General features: G+C 37.7%; 1 protein-coding gene across 1 annotated transcript in view; it reads left to right on the forward strand.

Moving 5' to 3' along the window:
• EHBP1 (EH domain binding protein 1) overlaps window positions 1-17,056 on the forward strand; it is a 213,194-nt gene that overhangs the window by 102,848 nt on the left and 93,290 nt on the right. Inside the window, 1 exon segment of the mRNA XM_032681211.1 lies at window positions 605-791. Within this exon segment, the coding sequence (XP_032537102.1) occupies window positions 605-791 (187 nt within the window).

The following is a 17,056-nucleotide window of genomic DNA, read 5'->3' on the forward strand; positions in this document are numbered from 1 at the left end:
GCAGAGAGAGATATACAAGTCAGCTGTGGCTCTTCTTACACTGTTGACTTATCCAAAGAGTGTTCTTGAAATGGTGTGGTGCCTTTATGCTACAGAGTTTGAAGTACTCTCAATGTGGATTGTGTACCTAATGGAGGCCAAAATTTTCGGGCTTGGACAGCCAAGAGTGAGGAAGTGGAAGCACGACTGTACCAGTGACCTTATTCTTAACTCTGTTATAATGAAGCTTTCTTAATTCTGTTCATTATGAGTGTTGAACAGCCAGCAACTTCACTCAAATTTGTCGGTATTGATCTTGTAGAATCAGATCATTCTTTGATAGATGGTGAAGTATAACTGAACAGTTAGCTTTATGAAAGTGGTAAAACTTCTGCAATTTACAGGACTTTATAAAATTTATGGAAATTATGACTTAATGGAGGTTTAACTGTTGTAACTCACTTTTCAGTTGTATGAAACAGTATCTAAAAGCATCTAAAGGTAAAACATATTTTTATGTGGTATAATAAAAGCATTTTGGTCATTGGCTTTTCTAAATAGGTCTTATTTTTGATTTAATTTCCAAGGAGATAGCAAAGAAATGTGTTTCCCTTCTTTTAATTAGATCAAATCCATTTTATGAACCAAAACCAAGCCCTGCTTTAATTAAAGTTGCTCTGCTGCAAGAACCAGAAAAGAAGATGAAAAGAAAGGCTCCTGAACCCCCAAACCTCTTGCCAAAGACAGAGATGGGCATGGGTGAGAACGTGTCAGCTATTCCTGCATCAAGGGAGCTTTCCTCCTCTCCTAAGGTAAGCTTTACATACCAGAATTTCTTCTTTTTTCTTAACAGTACCTTTCTGTGTATTGTAAACATCCTATTTATTTCTGCAGGCCATCTTAAAAGCTTTGCTTGCACTTAATAAGGTGTTGGCTCGTCTCTATTCATTTGGTTCATGGGGAGGGAGCAGCAGTAGGAGCTTGTATTTTTTCTTTAAGGATTTAATGACAACAGTAACAGCAACTGCAGTTTCAAAGAAAAGAGCCTTCTAGTAACCAATGTTACAGGCCAGCTGGATATGCCATCGAGAAGGAAGAAAATCACATTGAACAGTGCTTTGTCCTGATCTATTTTAATGCTGCTAAGCCTTGCCCCTGTTGAAGAGTCTGTCTCCACATTTCTGTCATAAATCTGGGTTTTAAGAGCTTAGTACTGGATACTGTTTATTTGTATTGGGATTTATATGTGTCCAATTCCATAGCTATGTTGAAGTAATTTAAAAAAAAAAAAAAAGACAGTCTACTTTAATTCAGATTAACTGTTTATTACAAATGCCCAGACTAAGAATACTTAGATATGCACATCCATCTCTGTTTGTCAAGGGAAAATCTGAGTTAATTTCAGTTGAAGAGGGCAATGTGAGACATGGATATTTTATTACTACAACAGCTAACTTCTGTCAGTATGGATTTCAACTCCAGTGTTTCAGCAGTTCACACTACTTGTGCTTTTTTTTTTAAACAAAATAAGCATTTAATAATGTAAGTTAATGGACCTTCCTTAGAAATGAATGTCACATATGCTGCCTGCTTGTTTTAAAGGTAGGAAGATGAGGACAGAAGGCTTTCTTTACAGCATATCTTGCCCAGTGTATGCATATTATTGTCTGATTTGCCTTGTATTGGAGCCGCTTTACTTTAATTTAAGAATTGAGTGAAACTACTTGTCATATGTATAATTTCATTGTATAATTACTCAGCCAGATTGTGCACATGTCCTTGTCCACTCAGGCTCTCATCTTGTTGTGGTTTTACCACTCACTCAGGCTAAAGATTATGAGACCAGAAATCTAATCTGTGTCTGCTCACTGCGAAACAAAACAGTAGGGAAGACTACAGCTATGCTTTGCAAGTTATTCTTAATATGAAAAACCACAACCAGGGATATATGAAATCAAAGCATAGCAGTTTTATAATGCTCTGAAATGGGATTCAGTCTTGTTTGCTGAATGAAAAATATGGCACATTGTTTGATTTCTGGTGGAGACTGGCCCTTGTGTCAAAGCAAAATGGCCAAAGAAAAGCTTTCTGGTACTACCAGCCTGTGCAAAGGCATCTGTGGAGATTTTCATCAGGTTGCTTGATGGAAGTTGTGCTCAAATTGCTCATTGAGAGGTGTTTTTTACAGATCTGCGTCCAAGGAAATATGTCTGTCTGCTTTATTCATGTCTTTTTTGTGCTGAAATAACACATTACTGCTGAGTTTGGTTGTTGTAGTTTTTGTAGGGCTGTGAGGGAAGGTGGAGCTCTATGCTGACATTATCTTTTATAGGAAAGCTTTATTTTTTTTTTTCAACAGGATTTTGGAGGATATGAGACATTAGGGAGGTCTCCCAAGCAGGTGCAGTGTCCTGGTTTATTGTATTGCCACTACAGTGGAAAATTTTGCTGACTGGGTGTGTTAAAATATTGCACGGTCACTTGCAATGCAGAAAGCTTTCTGTAAGCACAGTCTTTTTTCTGTGCTTTAATTGTTTTGCTCTAAGATCGGAAGCACTTTACTTGGAATGCTTTTTGAAATTTGGAAAAGTACTGGCATTTAAAAGAAAAGAAAATAAACAGTTTTCTCACACTACAATATAAAATAGTGCCCAAATAGAACTTGGACTGTTGGCACATATGACTTGTTTATTACTCAATAACAGAGACAATGTTTAGCAACTCAAAGGTATAGGCATTAAACAAACATGAACTTAGCACATGCCCTTACGTAGGGGGAATAGTCCTGCAGAGGTAAACTTAGGGAAAGGAAGGTTAAATAACATGTTATTCAGTGTTTTGTCCAAGTTTGCTGGGCACAGAAAGCCTCTGGTACAACTGACTAGAAAGTAAGTTGTTTCAGCAGGTTCAATTCCCTGTCTTGGCTGTTGTCATAGGAAATGTCTGTGGAGCAGAAGTGCTAAGCTTTTGACTATACAAACACAGCACTAGTATTAGAACTTCAGAGTTGAAGAAAAAATATTCCAAAAGTTCCTCTGCAAATCTTTGACAGAGTATTTGGAGCTCATGTTTCTTTCACATGCTGGTGGCGTTCATCACATTTGCTGAAGGCAGGAAGTACAAATGCTGTCATTAACATCTGTATACCAGCAAGTTCATTAAATGATGAGCAGTTACCTGTAGTAGCAAAGCTTTTCCAAGTCTCTTTAATGTCTTCCCCTTGAGCAGACCCTTTTGATCACTTGGATGTCCCTGTGTCACCTGTATTGGTGAGGAAGGATCAGTTATCTGTATAGATAAGGCAAGGTGTAACTCTCCATAAAGGTCCAGCCAGCTCTCCAGCCCATAGTATTAGCTCAGTATTTGCCATACATGAGTTTAGAGGAAGTTTTACTTCCAAATTTTATTATCTATTTGCACTTCCTAAAGGAATATCTTTATTCTCTCCTGTCTTCCTTCCATAACTCCTCCAAATGATCTGAGTCATCAGAGAGGTCTTTAAAATGCAAACTCTGAAATCTGGGATCATCCCCCAGTTAATCATCTCCAATGACTTGAGAACTGCGGTATATTTTTATGGCTGACTGTATTTGGGTGAGTCTGACAAACTACAAAGCCGTAATTAAACTCTTCAGTCATCAAACTGCTACAGTGTTGTCAAGCCCGACTGAAGCCTTGGGCTTGTTGCTGTCATGCATGTGTTAGTGGCCTTTACCTGGTTTGGATAACCAGGTTTTGCCTCTCACAGAGGTGATAGAGACTTTAAATTTCTTCCACTTGTTGGCTTTGTGGAAAAAAAATTGAACGAAAGTTCAGGCTCAAAATGTGGTATCAGACCAGTAAATAGCATGCATATCAGTGCTTGTCATTGCTTTAGCTGATTACAAAATATGCATATGAACTTCAGCTGGGTGAAATCTCAACCAGTCTCAGTATCTCGTCTCTTCCTGCATTATGTTGAGTTTATTCAAAATAAGATCAGTTCTGGAGCTGTCAGCTATGTGTCGTGGTAGAGAAGCAAAAGCCATGTGTCTCTGCACAATCGAGGATTTTATGGCATTTGTGAAAATGAGGAGGCAGGAATGCTACCAAATATGTGTGGGAGGTGAAAAATTATTTACTAGGGAACAGGAGGAAACGGATAATCACCCTCAACCATAGGGTCATTTTTAAATGTGAAAAGAAAATAGTTCCTGCACTAGATTGACATTACTCATTCACTCTTTTGAAGGATAGCATATGCCCTTCCCTTTCAGGAAACAATTCTGAGAAGGGCTTTTCCTGTTATTTGGTATGTTCAGTTTTTTGCCAAAGCTCATGTTGATGGCTCATGAATCTATCAGGTTTCTGTAGTTACTATTAACCTACTGAATGTAAAAAGGCATGCTGTGTTTGGTGAATCCAGCTTGCTCTCACATCCTTTCTCCTGTCTTCAAGGTCTGGAAACCTGTGTTCATTAAAGACATGCTTTACAGAGTAACTGCTGCAGGCTGAGTAGCTACCAGCCTGGGACTTGGGAGCTCACAGAGCTCCATCTCAGTACTGCCTACTGGGCTACCCAGCATCTCTCAGTAAATGAAACTCCTGCACTCCAGTCCTGGGGATAGATGTTTCTCTGGCAATACTTGTGAACAGCCATGGAGTTGATATCAGACCACAGGATGCTTTTTGACCTTTACCTTGAATGGATTTTTAGTTATGCCTTGCAACTCATGAAAGTATATAGCACCAGGGCACGATGATAAATCAGCTTAAGACTATCATTAATGTATACACCATTCTTGCCTTTATGAAGTCATGGTGTTGCTGGTAATCATGAAAATACAGGAATTGGTTTTGGTGCTTGTAGACAAGAGCTTGTGATGACCTTTTAAGTTGGTGGAAAAGGAGAATACACGTTCACTTAATAGTCCAAAACCAATAGTAGTAACATCTCTGTTTTGTCACCATCATTGTTTAAGCTCTCTCTGTCTCTGATTTTAAAACTAATTGTTTTGCATGCCCAGTGATAGTCTGCTCTTTCATGCCAGACAAGCTAGCTGATTTAAGCTCTAATGAAACATTTATAGGAAATGTAATAAGAAACACAGAATCCTTTTTCTGCATGACATGTAATAACCCATCTCCATCCAGTATCCTTTGTAATCTGTTGTGTATCTGCAATGCTTCTGTTCAGGCTGTTCAGAAAGATTTATGCCTGATAGACAGTTTGTCCTTCAAACAGCAAATGAGGTACAAATTACTTTATGAAAAAAGTTCTCAGACACTTCTCGAGGGAACGAGAAAAAACATGTAATTTTTAATTTTTTTTTCTCCTTCTTATTTATTCTAAGTCAGAATAAATGCTTAGCAATAAAGTGCGAAACACTCAGGTAGGTTTAATGAAAAGGGGAGAAGTAACGTTCCATATAGCACTAGGCCCTGCTCTCCAAGATTTCAGGGATCTCATATGCTCCTTTTCTCCACTTTACTCCTTTTCTCCACTTTTCTTTACCTCAGCATTATCAACCTCATGTGACCAAACAGTAGGAATACTTCATATTAAAACACAGGTGCAGTAATGCAATTAAGTGGAGAAATGACATTAAACTCCAAATGGGAGATGGAGATCACTCACTCTCTTTGTATCAAAAGTATCTCCAGTTGTTCATTCACATAAGGACTTCCTGGCTCTCTGGAACATCTTTAATGATTTTTCTCCTTCTCAGCTTCACATTCACTGCAAAGGAATTGTGCAGCTCATTTGCATGAGATCTTTGTCACTCCCTATGCAGACAAATAGTTCATCAAGCCCAAGGAAGACTTGGGAGGTACTGGATAGAATTGCAAGATATCTACTCTTATAAACTTGTGCAGAAAAGACACTCTGAGAAAATCTGCCTTTGCATGCAGCCCAAAAACATTTTTTCTTTTAATGGGAAGAAACACAAGCTGCACACTTAATATGAACAGAGAGACAGTGAGATAATCATATGGAAACACAGACAAGTCATTCAACTTGCAGCTTTTCAAGTGTTAAAGAATAAAAGAGGCTCCATTTTTTAATACAATACTTAAACAATTTTGCATGTTTGCATTAAAACTCATGTTTGCATGAGTTTTAAATGGTGTTTGTTAAATTGACTGTGTTGCCTTCGTATTATTCCCATGATTGATGCCAACAGGAGTCCATTTTTAGACACAGAGACTACAGATGAAACCAAGCCCTTCCTTATTCTATGTGTGGCTTTCTGCCCTTCTGAATGAAGTATCTTGTGCCCATTTTCTGGTAACAAGCCAGTCAAACTGCTTACAAAAAGGTTTAGATGCTGCTCTATAGTCACATTTTCTCTAAGAGACATGCTTCCTTCAGAATTTTAGGTCTAAACCAGGTAAGTTAATAGTTTGCCTTTATGTTCCTATAGCAGGAGTTATGCCCAGGTCTGGAGGCAGAGCTGAGCTGCTCCCAACCTCAGCACCTTACTTCTTGCCTTATCCTATTTCCAAGCACCTGCTGGAGTGGAAACACATCATCACATACAGGTCCCTCTGCAAAGCTCATGACTCATGTATATGTTGTTCCACAGGGAACAAATCCAGGTTGTGTGCTGAGCCAAGGGTCAGTGAAAGGCACTGCTTTCTGGGACAATTGAGCAACTGAATGCTGTCCAGGAGCAGTGAATGTTAACCTCTTGAACCAGATTTTGGTGGTGGTTTGGTTGTTGGGTTTTTTTCCAAGTTCACAGCTTGATCCAGCCAGCTATTGGCTTGACTGTAATGCCATGCAGCTGAAAGAGTGCTGGTTTGTGTCACATGAACTATCATAAAAAAACCAGTTCTCTGTAAGGGTGGGTCTTAGGTGACTCAGACTGAGGACTCAAAAGCTTTTTTTGTGGACGTCAGTTTTTCTTCAAAAGTATATATATGCAATTATACAAAGTGAGCTAGTTAAAAATGTATTTGTAACCATAATTTTTGAACACTTGATTTGGCAACTTTCAGTTCTGCTATTTAGGTGTTTGACTCTTTCTTCTTTAGATGCCTATTAATAGTGGGGATGCCGATAACAGGCCTCCAGAGTTGTCCTAGTAAAATATTTTTCATTGCAAATTAATATATATAATATGCAGGTTGATAAATGCTTGGCTGCTTCTGCCATTTTCGTAACTGCTCTTTAAGGTATTTCTGCATTATTGGTGCAATGTAGCTCCTACTGAAATGGATGGAAACATTGTCAGTACCTGCAGCAGTTCTGAATTGCACTAGTTAGGACTTCTGCAGAATGTCTGTGCAAATAAATTTTGGTAACTTCACCAGTGTTGTGACATTCCAAGCCTCAATTTTCATATTTTTATATTTACCTTACATTTACAAATTACAGTACTCTGGTTGTCATAAAATATTACTTTACCTGTTGTGGAGAAAATATGCTCTTTAGATATGTATTGGCAGTAATTTCATATGTTTTATTTCCACTTGGAAGTTTAAGATTGTGCACTATTCTGTGAAAAAAAAAATCCATCTCTGGCAGAGAGTAGAAAAGCCAACAGACATATTGTATAACACAGTGTTGCAATGTTCCATTAAAATGCCAACACTGTTGCATGTAGGTAAACTAACAAAAAATACTTATTTTATGTTTTGTTCAAAACCAACACCAATACAATAATTTCTTAATTTTTTCCCATATAAATATATGTAATGATTTATATAACCATTCATTTCCTTGAATGATGTGTTCCAACAGTCAACAAATGCAAGAATGGTCAAATAAGACTCATATCCTGATTTGGGAACTGTTTAAAGGCTGATGAGATCAGGAGAGAGAAGGTGGCGGCCTTTGGGTGGTGGGAACACCCACACTGCCTTTTCTGGGCTCTAACTTCCCACAATAGAAGGTGAATTAAATGCTTGAAGAGCATGCTTCTCAGAGGAGAGAGATGGAAGGAGTGACAGTGGGGTATCTCCGGAGGTGAGCGGAGCTCCACACTGCCTTTGAGACGAGTCTCTCATTACACCCATTTCTGCAGGACTGGGAGGGGACTGCTCTTCTCATGGAAGTGCCAAAGGCATTTGCCTGAAATCTGTCCTTAAAATATCCCTAAAGTGGATAAATGCAAAGAAGAAGTGAGGAGCTGCCAGGAGCATTGAGGTTTCTGGAGTGCTGTGGTTCCTAAATGTCAAGGCTTTCATAGCACTGTTTGGTTTCTCTCACAGAGGTTGAGGGGATGAGGCACAGGCACACAGACTGGTAAGGTGGAGTCCTGGCCTTCCAAAACATCTGAATAACAACTGCATTAGGTGAGCTCCCAGTGAGATCTAGGGGAGCTTCTGGAAGATGTAATCTGAAAATCCTTATCCCTGATGAGGGCCTTTTATTTTATTTCCTATAAGTTATTTGCCTTCACTTCTTCAGCAGAAAGGAGCTGAGAGGAGACAGGCAAATGGCACCGGGCTGTGAGCTCCTGATGTAGGTGCTGAAGGGCCACCTTTCTGCCATTCCTGTAACGTTTTCAAAGGACCTGGGGGCCTTGATTTTCATGCTGGGCTTCACAGACTGTTAGTTCTGTTCAGTTCAAGCTTTGCTCCTTAAGAGGTAGAAGAAAGAAGGAACACTTCTCGTAAGACCTTTTTTAAACTACCATCAAAACAAAAATCCTCACAACAAAAACCTGATAAAAATCTATCCTTTTTCTGTACAGTTTTTATACCTTGTTATCAGGTCCCTTAACAAGAGCCAAACAAACAGGTTACTGGACAGCTTTTTAATTGAAAACTTGATTCTTTCCAATATTCCCTTGCACCTAGCAAGTCGCACAGTTTGTAGAAGTTGATGTTATTGTAGCATTTTTTATTACCTCAAGCTTTACATTGGGGCTGGTTTAGATAAAGTCCTGAGTACTGTCTCCACCACCTTGGCCCTTGGTGCAGTGCTCCAGTGAAGGAACACACTAACAATAGCCTGGTTTTCTGCTTGCCTGAGGGGTGGGTTTGGTTCATCGTGGTTGGCAGGCACCTCAAATTGGAAATAAGTGTGCATGAATAAATTTTCCTTTGCTTCTGTCATGATGAGTTATGGACATATTACAAAAATAATTATCTTCCCTTCATAAATCAGTCTGATAGTTAACTTTTGTTTGCTCACTAATTCACTCTTCCTGCTAAATGTTCTTTGGTTTGGATCAGATACTTAAGCATAGGAATAAATCACAGGTCTAAGACAGAATGCTTTTTGTTGCTGGGAAAGAAGAATAAGTCTAAAACCAAAATAAATGGCATTTGTAAGCAAATCTACAGTGCAATGATGGCCCTAAAATGAGGTGCTAGTATTAGCTATTCTGCCCTGCTTTGTAGAAGTATTTTTTTAGGTAAAATTTTGTCTGATTTATTTTAAAATAACAATCGCCATTACTTTTAGATGGGCAGGTTAAGTAAATAAATTTGTGAAGCAAGATATACTGAGAGGAAAAATCCAGGAGAAAAATGGAAGCCAAGGATGCCAGGAGCTAAGCCCTGGGGCATGTGAAACAGTCAGGTATTATATGTGTATGTTGTAGTCACGCTCGCTAGCAAATACAAGCCAAGCGCAAATCTTTTTTTTTTAAGGAGAGAAAACCAAGCCAGTTAGAAGGAAAATGTTGTATTCCTGAGTTGCTGGAAGAAATATGTTGCCAATTCATATTGCAACACAGCTCTGATGACAAGAAGCTGCATAATAAACCAAGTACTTGTGCGATAGTGCCGGCACACTAGCTGCGTGTTCTACAACAGCATTTTTAACCATGTTCAACAGTGTGCTTGCTATCGCTCCTCCATTTGTTGAATTCAGGATGACCTTTGCATGAATAAAGTCAAATAGGATTAAGGCAGGAATTTTCAACAATGGGAAAGAGCAACAGATGTAGCCGACTTTGAACGTGGGAGGATTGTTGATGCACGGTTGCCTAAAGGGAGTGTCTGTGGTGACTAAAAAAGGGGGAGAGGGGAAAAAACCCAACAATTTCCTAAAATATTAACCACATAAAAGAAAAGAAAATAAATAGAAAACAGTCCAAAGGAACTGAGTGATCCTGGTTTTTATTGGCATCGAGCTGAAGGCATGATTTTTTGATTCACTGCCTCCTTTTAAATCTGTTTCTTTCTATTCTTTCAGCAGAACTCTGTTCTCTGAAACTGTCGCTATATATGAGCTGTCCGAGGGGTTTGTGGTGGGTATCGTGTTTTTAGGTTCATGGTTTCTCCTGAATTAAGGAAAACAAAAATAGAATATACAGGGGAAAAAGTTGTTTTGCTGCAGAATTAGTAGTTTGAGTACGAAATCCAGTTCCTGCTGGTATTTTTTTATTTGATTTATCCTATGGAGAAGTATATAGATGGATCTCAAATACAGTGCAAGCACTCTACATAGAGACTGTTACAGAAAAGGGGGGGGGAAGGTTAGAAATATAGTTAAAGCAAGAACTCTGATATATCTTAAGTAGTTTTATATTTTATGTGCCCATTAGATATACTGAATTTGTTTTTATCTCAATAAAAAGAGGACATACATATGTATTTTACTTAGTAGATTTAAAGTATTTGGTTACCTTTCTAAAATACAATAAATTCTTTGAAACTTACTTAGTTTCGTTATTGACAAGAGCTGTTTTGCAGTTTAGTAGATAGTTGTGTTAACTCCTAAGTGATACTTCATAGTTTTTAGTAATGAATAATGCACAAAATTTAAATATCATTCATAAGTGTAATTCAGACAAATCAGCTTTGAAAAGCGTGCATGGGAAAAGCTTTTAAAGTGTGAATGAAATCATGTGCTCTAGCTCAATGAAAGGGCTTTAAAGGAGCTAGCTAGAAACCAAAGTAATTAAGAAAATCATGCTGTAAATGCTGTGAAAAATATTGGTGAGCTTAATGAATTACAGTTCAACTGTAATATTTAAGAGCTTGATTAAACATCCACTGATTAAATGCTTACACTACACTTTAAAGAGAGCTATCCTGTTGAGAGGGCAGTCTCTCACAGTAGAAAAATCATTTGGATTCAGAGGATGTAGCATGGTAAAACATCTTCTAATACATCTTATCCTGCTTCTTCTCATACTCCTTTAGAGCGGAGCTTGCTGTGGGTTACCACTAGCTGATGACATGCCAAAGTGTACTCAGTGGTTGTAACATGTTTCCCACCCCCCAAACAAGGAGTATTTCAACAGATATAGAAGAAAAAAAAGAAACAAACAAACCTAAAACAGAACAAAAAAAATACCCCCAAACCCTCTATTGTTACCTGGATCAAATATCCTGAAGGACACAGCTATTGAATATCTGAAGAACACAGCTCTCTGCGTGCTGGAGGCTTCATTACTAATTTTTGTTACCTTAGTAAAGAGGCTGTTAATGTTTCATTTTTGCACTAGGGACAGCTTTGTATGCATGCCTGGCATCTTTAGCACCAAGAGCACATAACTGTTATGTGCATGGAGTAGATTAATGCCCACTGTGGCTGAAGAAAGTTGCCTTCATTTCCTCGTGGGCTCAGTGTTGGAACCAACATTAATCTCACAAACGTGTACATAACTGCTCACATTGTTTGTGAATGCACAACTGTGTGAAAGGCTGTTACAGTCACACAGCAAAAACATAGAAATATATTTTGAAAGAGCAGTTGGATGCTGATTATTAGACACCTGGATTTTTGTTGATGTTCATGAGACTTCGTGGAGTCCACTGAAGGCAATGAGAAGATGAGGTTCTTGATCCTGAATTAAGTTCCTGAGAAGTGACATCTTTTCATCCAGGGTTCCAGGAGTATGAACTGGGGCGGGTTAGGGCAGTTTCTAGCTCCTTAGTTGTCTTTTGTGTGTTTGAAGGGTGATCCACAAGGAAGAGTACAGTCTCCTTTTCTTTGGTGGTTCTGTTCTCCCTCACTTCATCAACACCTTGAGACAAAGAACTGTAATCCTAAAGCCATGCAAGGGTCATGTTTCTTGGCTTGCTTCAATGCAAATAGATCTTTAGAATCCAACTCAGACAATCATGCTTTAAAAGTATCCTAAAATGTTATACCATTGGAAATAATTATAAATAAACATGGGGTTCTATTTTTGTATTCTTTATTTTTTTCCAATTAGCTGCCTTGTATTTTTTGCATCTGGAACATAATGAATGTAATTTTTACTTATAAAACAGATAGTTCAGAATTTGTTTCTGTTATTTCAAGTAAGCTTGGGGGATTCTTTAATATAGTGTGTATTTTCTTTCTGTGTGTGTATATAGGTATATATAAACTTACATTTTAATATATTTGTTACTGTGATGATTATGGTTATTTGTTATATAGAAAGGTATATCTATGTTATTTGTGTGCCTTTGTATATAACAAATATGCTTTTCTTTCAGCATGGAGGCTTTCTACAAAGTGAATTCAGAGACTAATTTGATACAGATGGCTTAACAGATCATAATTAAAGTGTTTTGTCCTCGAATCTGCTTCATAACTCAACCATATTCCCTAACACCATGACCCCTGTTCATAATGTTGCTGAAGTGCTTTCAAGAACTCTGCAGAAAGCTTTGTTTTTATCACTTTAAAGCAATACTGAAGAATTGATGCTTTTCTGAAGTGCCCTTATGGCACTCTGTGCTATTGGTAAGTAGTCTATCATGATTGTCATTGACAGCAATGACTCAGGAACATAATGTGACTCAGTCTTTTGTTTTGAGACATGGGTGTGTAGACCAGAACCCAATCAATAGGCTTAAGTATAAAACAACAGCAAACCAAATATTGATTCAATGCTCAAATTCTTATAACTGTAACCACAACCCTTCCATTGTACTTAAAATGTTATTAGAATATTAACATTATTATAATTTAAAAAAAAGGAAGATGAAAAATTGCCTTTGAGGGGTTTCCAGGGAAGGAGTTTTCTCTGCAAATGCATTTAACTGTTTTTACATTCTGTATAGCATCAAGATTAGGCTTTTGCAAAAAATAGGTTTGGGGGTTTGCCTACTAGAATTAGGTTTTCTTTTAGGACAGTATCTTTTTTTCTGTTTACATACTCACCATTGTTTTCAGATATAGAACTAGAATGTAGCATAGATATAAGTAATAGGGAATAACTAGAAGAAAATTCCGATGAGAGCCTCCAAATTTTCGAAATGTTCTTCCATTTCTGGTCTCCTTGGACATACAAATGGTTGGTTTAAAATCACAATCTGTTTTTTTGCAAGTATTTAAAGAGTTGTAGAACCCATACAACACAAGGCACATTAAGTGGTTTGACTCAGAGCACTTTCATGTCTGGAAGAATATTTCCCTTATTTTTTGGAGGAAGCCAATAGTGTGACTTGTCCTCAAACAAATGAAATGTACTGCTCCAGATTTTGGGTCTTGTGCATTTTTATTTTTTTTGCACATATAAGCTGTAATTGGCCCTTCATCACCCTCAGTCTCTGTTTCTATGACAGTTGCTCTGCCAATATTTGATGCCCAATACAGAAGAAAAAGAAAAAAGAAAGCAAGATTATGTTGTGGCTCTACTTTCTGACCAGGTTTTAGCAATTTGACATCCTTAAACTCCTGAACATTGTCCTTGCTGCTCTCCCTGCATGACTGATGGACTTTGTGTGGAGCCCCAACCAGATGATCTGAACGCTTCTGGAAATGCATATCTGCTTGAACTATTTGAGAAATAGGTTCACATTTTTAAAAATATATATTTAAAATGGGTATTTTCATATTTACTGAGTAAAAAGGGACTAAGAGACAAGTCAAATCCTACTATGGTCTTGTTTTTGCTTTTGTCCTTTTCAGCTTAAAAGGATTCTTTTAAAAACTGGTTGTTGAGTTTGAGTGTGAGTTGTAGGTTTAGATTGCATAAGAATTGACCTCTTTTGATAGTGAAGTTTGTTACAAATATATTGCTCGTGTCTGATTTAGGACATAAAATACCTCTGTAGTGTTCCATAATTCATGGACAGAGATAGCATCCCCTAAGGCTGCTGTGGAGCGTCTTAGTCAGACTTCTGCTCTGAAGAGTTTTCCAAACAACATGTCTCTGCGAGCTGCAGAAGAGGTTTTGGGAGACCAATCAGACCAATCTTGCTTACCTAAACTCCTCTCTTGAGAGTCCAGTGCCCTCCCCTTTCCGCTTCCTGCCACCCCCCCCCCCAGCCCAAACTTGCTAAAGGGGTTGTTAAGTAGCAGCATTTAACGCTGCCATGGTTTTATAAATGGGAGATAATAAAAAGAATTGCTAAATGACTTTTCAGTATTTACATGTGGTAAAAAAACCTTATGTGAATGCAACTCACTGACTAAAGCAGCACGCACACTATATATTTATCAACTCATCGTTGTCCCACTAGTGCTTCTATTTGAGTACTCTCTAAGTTTTATTTTAACTGTGGGCAAAACTGCCCTTTGAACTCCCATTCTGTGCAGCTTCAAAGGTAAGGGAGGTCTTAGTCAAATGATATCACTGTACTTGTTTCCCAGCCATGTCTTGGATCGTGCTTCTGCTGCCTAGAAGTCTGAAAAGCCCATGTTTTTAAGATGATGGGTCCTAACCTTTAAATAATTTTTAGGAGCTCGTGTAACTTGGAACTAACACTCAGTATTAGAATCAACTTTGTAGATTCCACTGGAAGCTTATTTAGAGCAGTTGGCTTTTATAAATTTATCAAAGTTTTGAAATTGCAGCTATTTTGCTGTGTTACCAGAGCTCTCCCTTACATTAACTTTCTCTTCCCTTTATGTTTCCCATTTCAAAGATTGTCATAATCATTTAATCTCTCGTTATGCAATTAGATATGTTGCTACACGTTTATTAGCAAACTTACTGTCAGACTAGTAGTAATGCTCTAATTTACACTTCCCAAAGCATGGAAGTTCCTGTGTAGGAATGAAGGCTCCCTTCTTTTCCCTCCTCCACCTATCCTGAGGTGCTCGTGCAGTGAAAAGTATTGCAGGAGACTGAGATGTGTGAGTGATAAGTGCTCTACATTTGTAACACCTGGACATGATCAGACACGTTAAAGATGATGTGTGAGTGTGAGTTTTCTCCATTTGTGCTGGCTGAAATTTGCCCCCCTGTAGCTCATTGGGGTTCTCTGATAAATCTGATCTCATCCCCCCAACCTAAGGGAGAGCAATCGATGCCTTCCCCCACAGCTCCTTCTAAGAGCACTGGTACTACTGGTTGGAAGACTGAAGTCCTCTGGTGCAGTTCTTCTATCCAGGAGTTTCCTAGTTCTGTCTGCAGATGAGTGTTTGGAATCAGGAGCAGCTCATACCAGAAACACATTAATCATTACATCATCTGGGGACTAGTCGAGAACCTTTCAGGAATGCTTAATTTTATTTAACACACCACGTAAATTAAGTCCAAAAGACACTTAAAATGTAACCCTTTCTTCCATTTGTGGAAGCTCAAAGCCATAACGCCACTTAAGGATTTTAATCCTTTGGACAGTAATGTCTTTGGGATGCAGTGATGTCATCTGTCTGTCACTGTGAGTTAGGGACAGTTAATGAATGGGTTAATGATTGGAATAGTGTTGAAAGACCAGGGAGTCATGATCTGTGTCTCTGATACTGCCTTAGGAATGCAAACCCCAAACAATCAGAAACACCTATAGAGTTGTCTGTTCAGGAAAGCCCCTCAAGCTGTCATCTGGACACGATGCTCACGAATAATGTGCACACTGCATGTATAATAGTGCATGCTAAAATCCCTTTCCGTGTTTCCATTCCTCCTCTCCCTCAGCAGTTTGGAATACTTCTCATATCTGCAAAATTTGTTCCTTGAATTCAAAATCAGCATTTTGTCTCAAAGGTTTTAATATTGCAATACTTATAATGTAATATTTTTCTAAAAAATGTTTATATTTTATTTATCTGACAAATCTTTTTTTTTTACTTTAGGGAACTTAAACCAGGGAAAAAAATGCTGCTAAACAAACAGAAATAAATGCTGCTGTAGTTCCAAATATTAAGCTAATTTTTAAAATGTTGACCTAAATAGTACATTCAATTAATGAAAAAAAAGCTATCTTTGCAGACAATGTACTAATATTTAATTTGAAATTTTATTGAGTAGATCCTGGGGATCATTTAGGAGTTTTACATGTGTTAAAAAAATGAAACCCAGAAGACCTGACTGCTGTGCATTGCTGTAACACCCCTGGAACGTGGCTAACGCCCAATTACTGCATGCTTAGACTTGGATGGGAATTACAATTGAGCTGTAAAATATTTTGACAGTTTCCAACTGTTGTGTGGTTATTAGCCAGGCATCATAAGAGAATGAAATACAGTGATTTGATTAGGTTTATATCACAGTCTGCTTAAACAAGGACTTTCAACATAAACATGTAGTGTAAAGTGTTAATCAGAGGCAGTATTTAATTATTAGCAGCTTTTCTTGAGTTCTGCAGGAAAGAATTCCCCTCTCCCAAAGATTTTGATTTCTTAAATGAGACTTGCCATACCTTTGTGCTTCAGCTTTTCATTTACAAGCTTTTACTTGTTGAGTGCTAAAAGCATAACCACACCAAATTTAATTTGTCGCATGAAAATTGTGTATTTTTCAAGAGGATAGATTTGCCAGTGTTGACGCTAGAAAAGCTTGTGTTAATTACATATTATAAAACAAAAAGGATATTTTCACTTAATATGTATTTCTTCTTTTAGCTGAACAAGTTCTAGCAATTAGCAAATTTGGATAGTGTAAGAATTCCTGGAAAAATATATGTTAAGCCAAGTGGCACTTGAATTGCTGTTGCTTTTACATGTATTTTTATTTTTAAATTAAACTAATAAAGCAAAAATATTTAAACTGCATGCAAATTAAGCTCCAGATTGTGCCAGTCTTGTTATGTTCATTAAGCTATTGAATCCTTGAGTTGGGGCTGTTATTCCATAGGGTCTATTCACAGAATAAGGTACTATTCAGAGAGGTAAAGATAACAATCTGCCTTCACACTGCTTAAATAATGCTCATTCTGTTGGGCAACTAAAACAAGAATATTCAAGCCTGCCATCCCTTAATTTTTCATTTGCTTTTATTTAGCAATGCTTTTTTGTTTTCTTTGTTGT

Source organism: Chiroxiphia lanceolata, chromosome 3, assembly GCF_009829145.1.
Source record: "Chiroxiphia lanceolata isolate bChiLan1 chromosome 3, bChiLan1.pri, whole genome shotgun sequence".
NCBI lineage: Eukaryota > Metazoa > Chordata > Aves > Passeriformes > Pipridae > Chiroxiphia > Chiroxiphia lanceolata.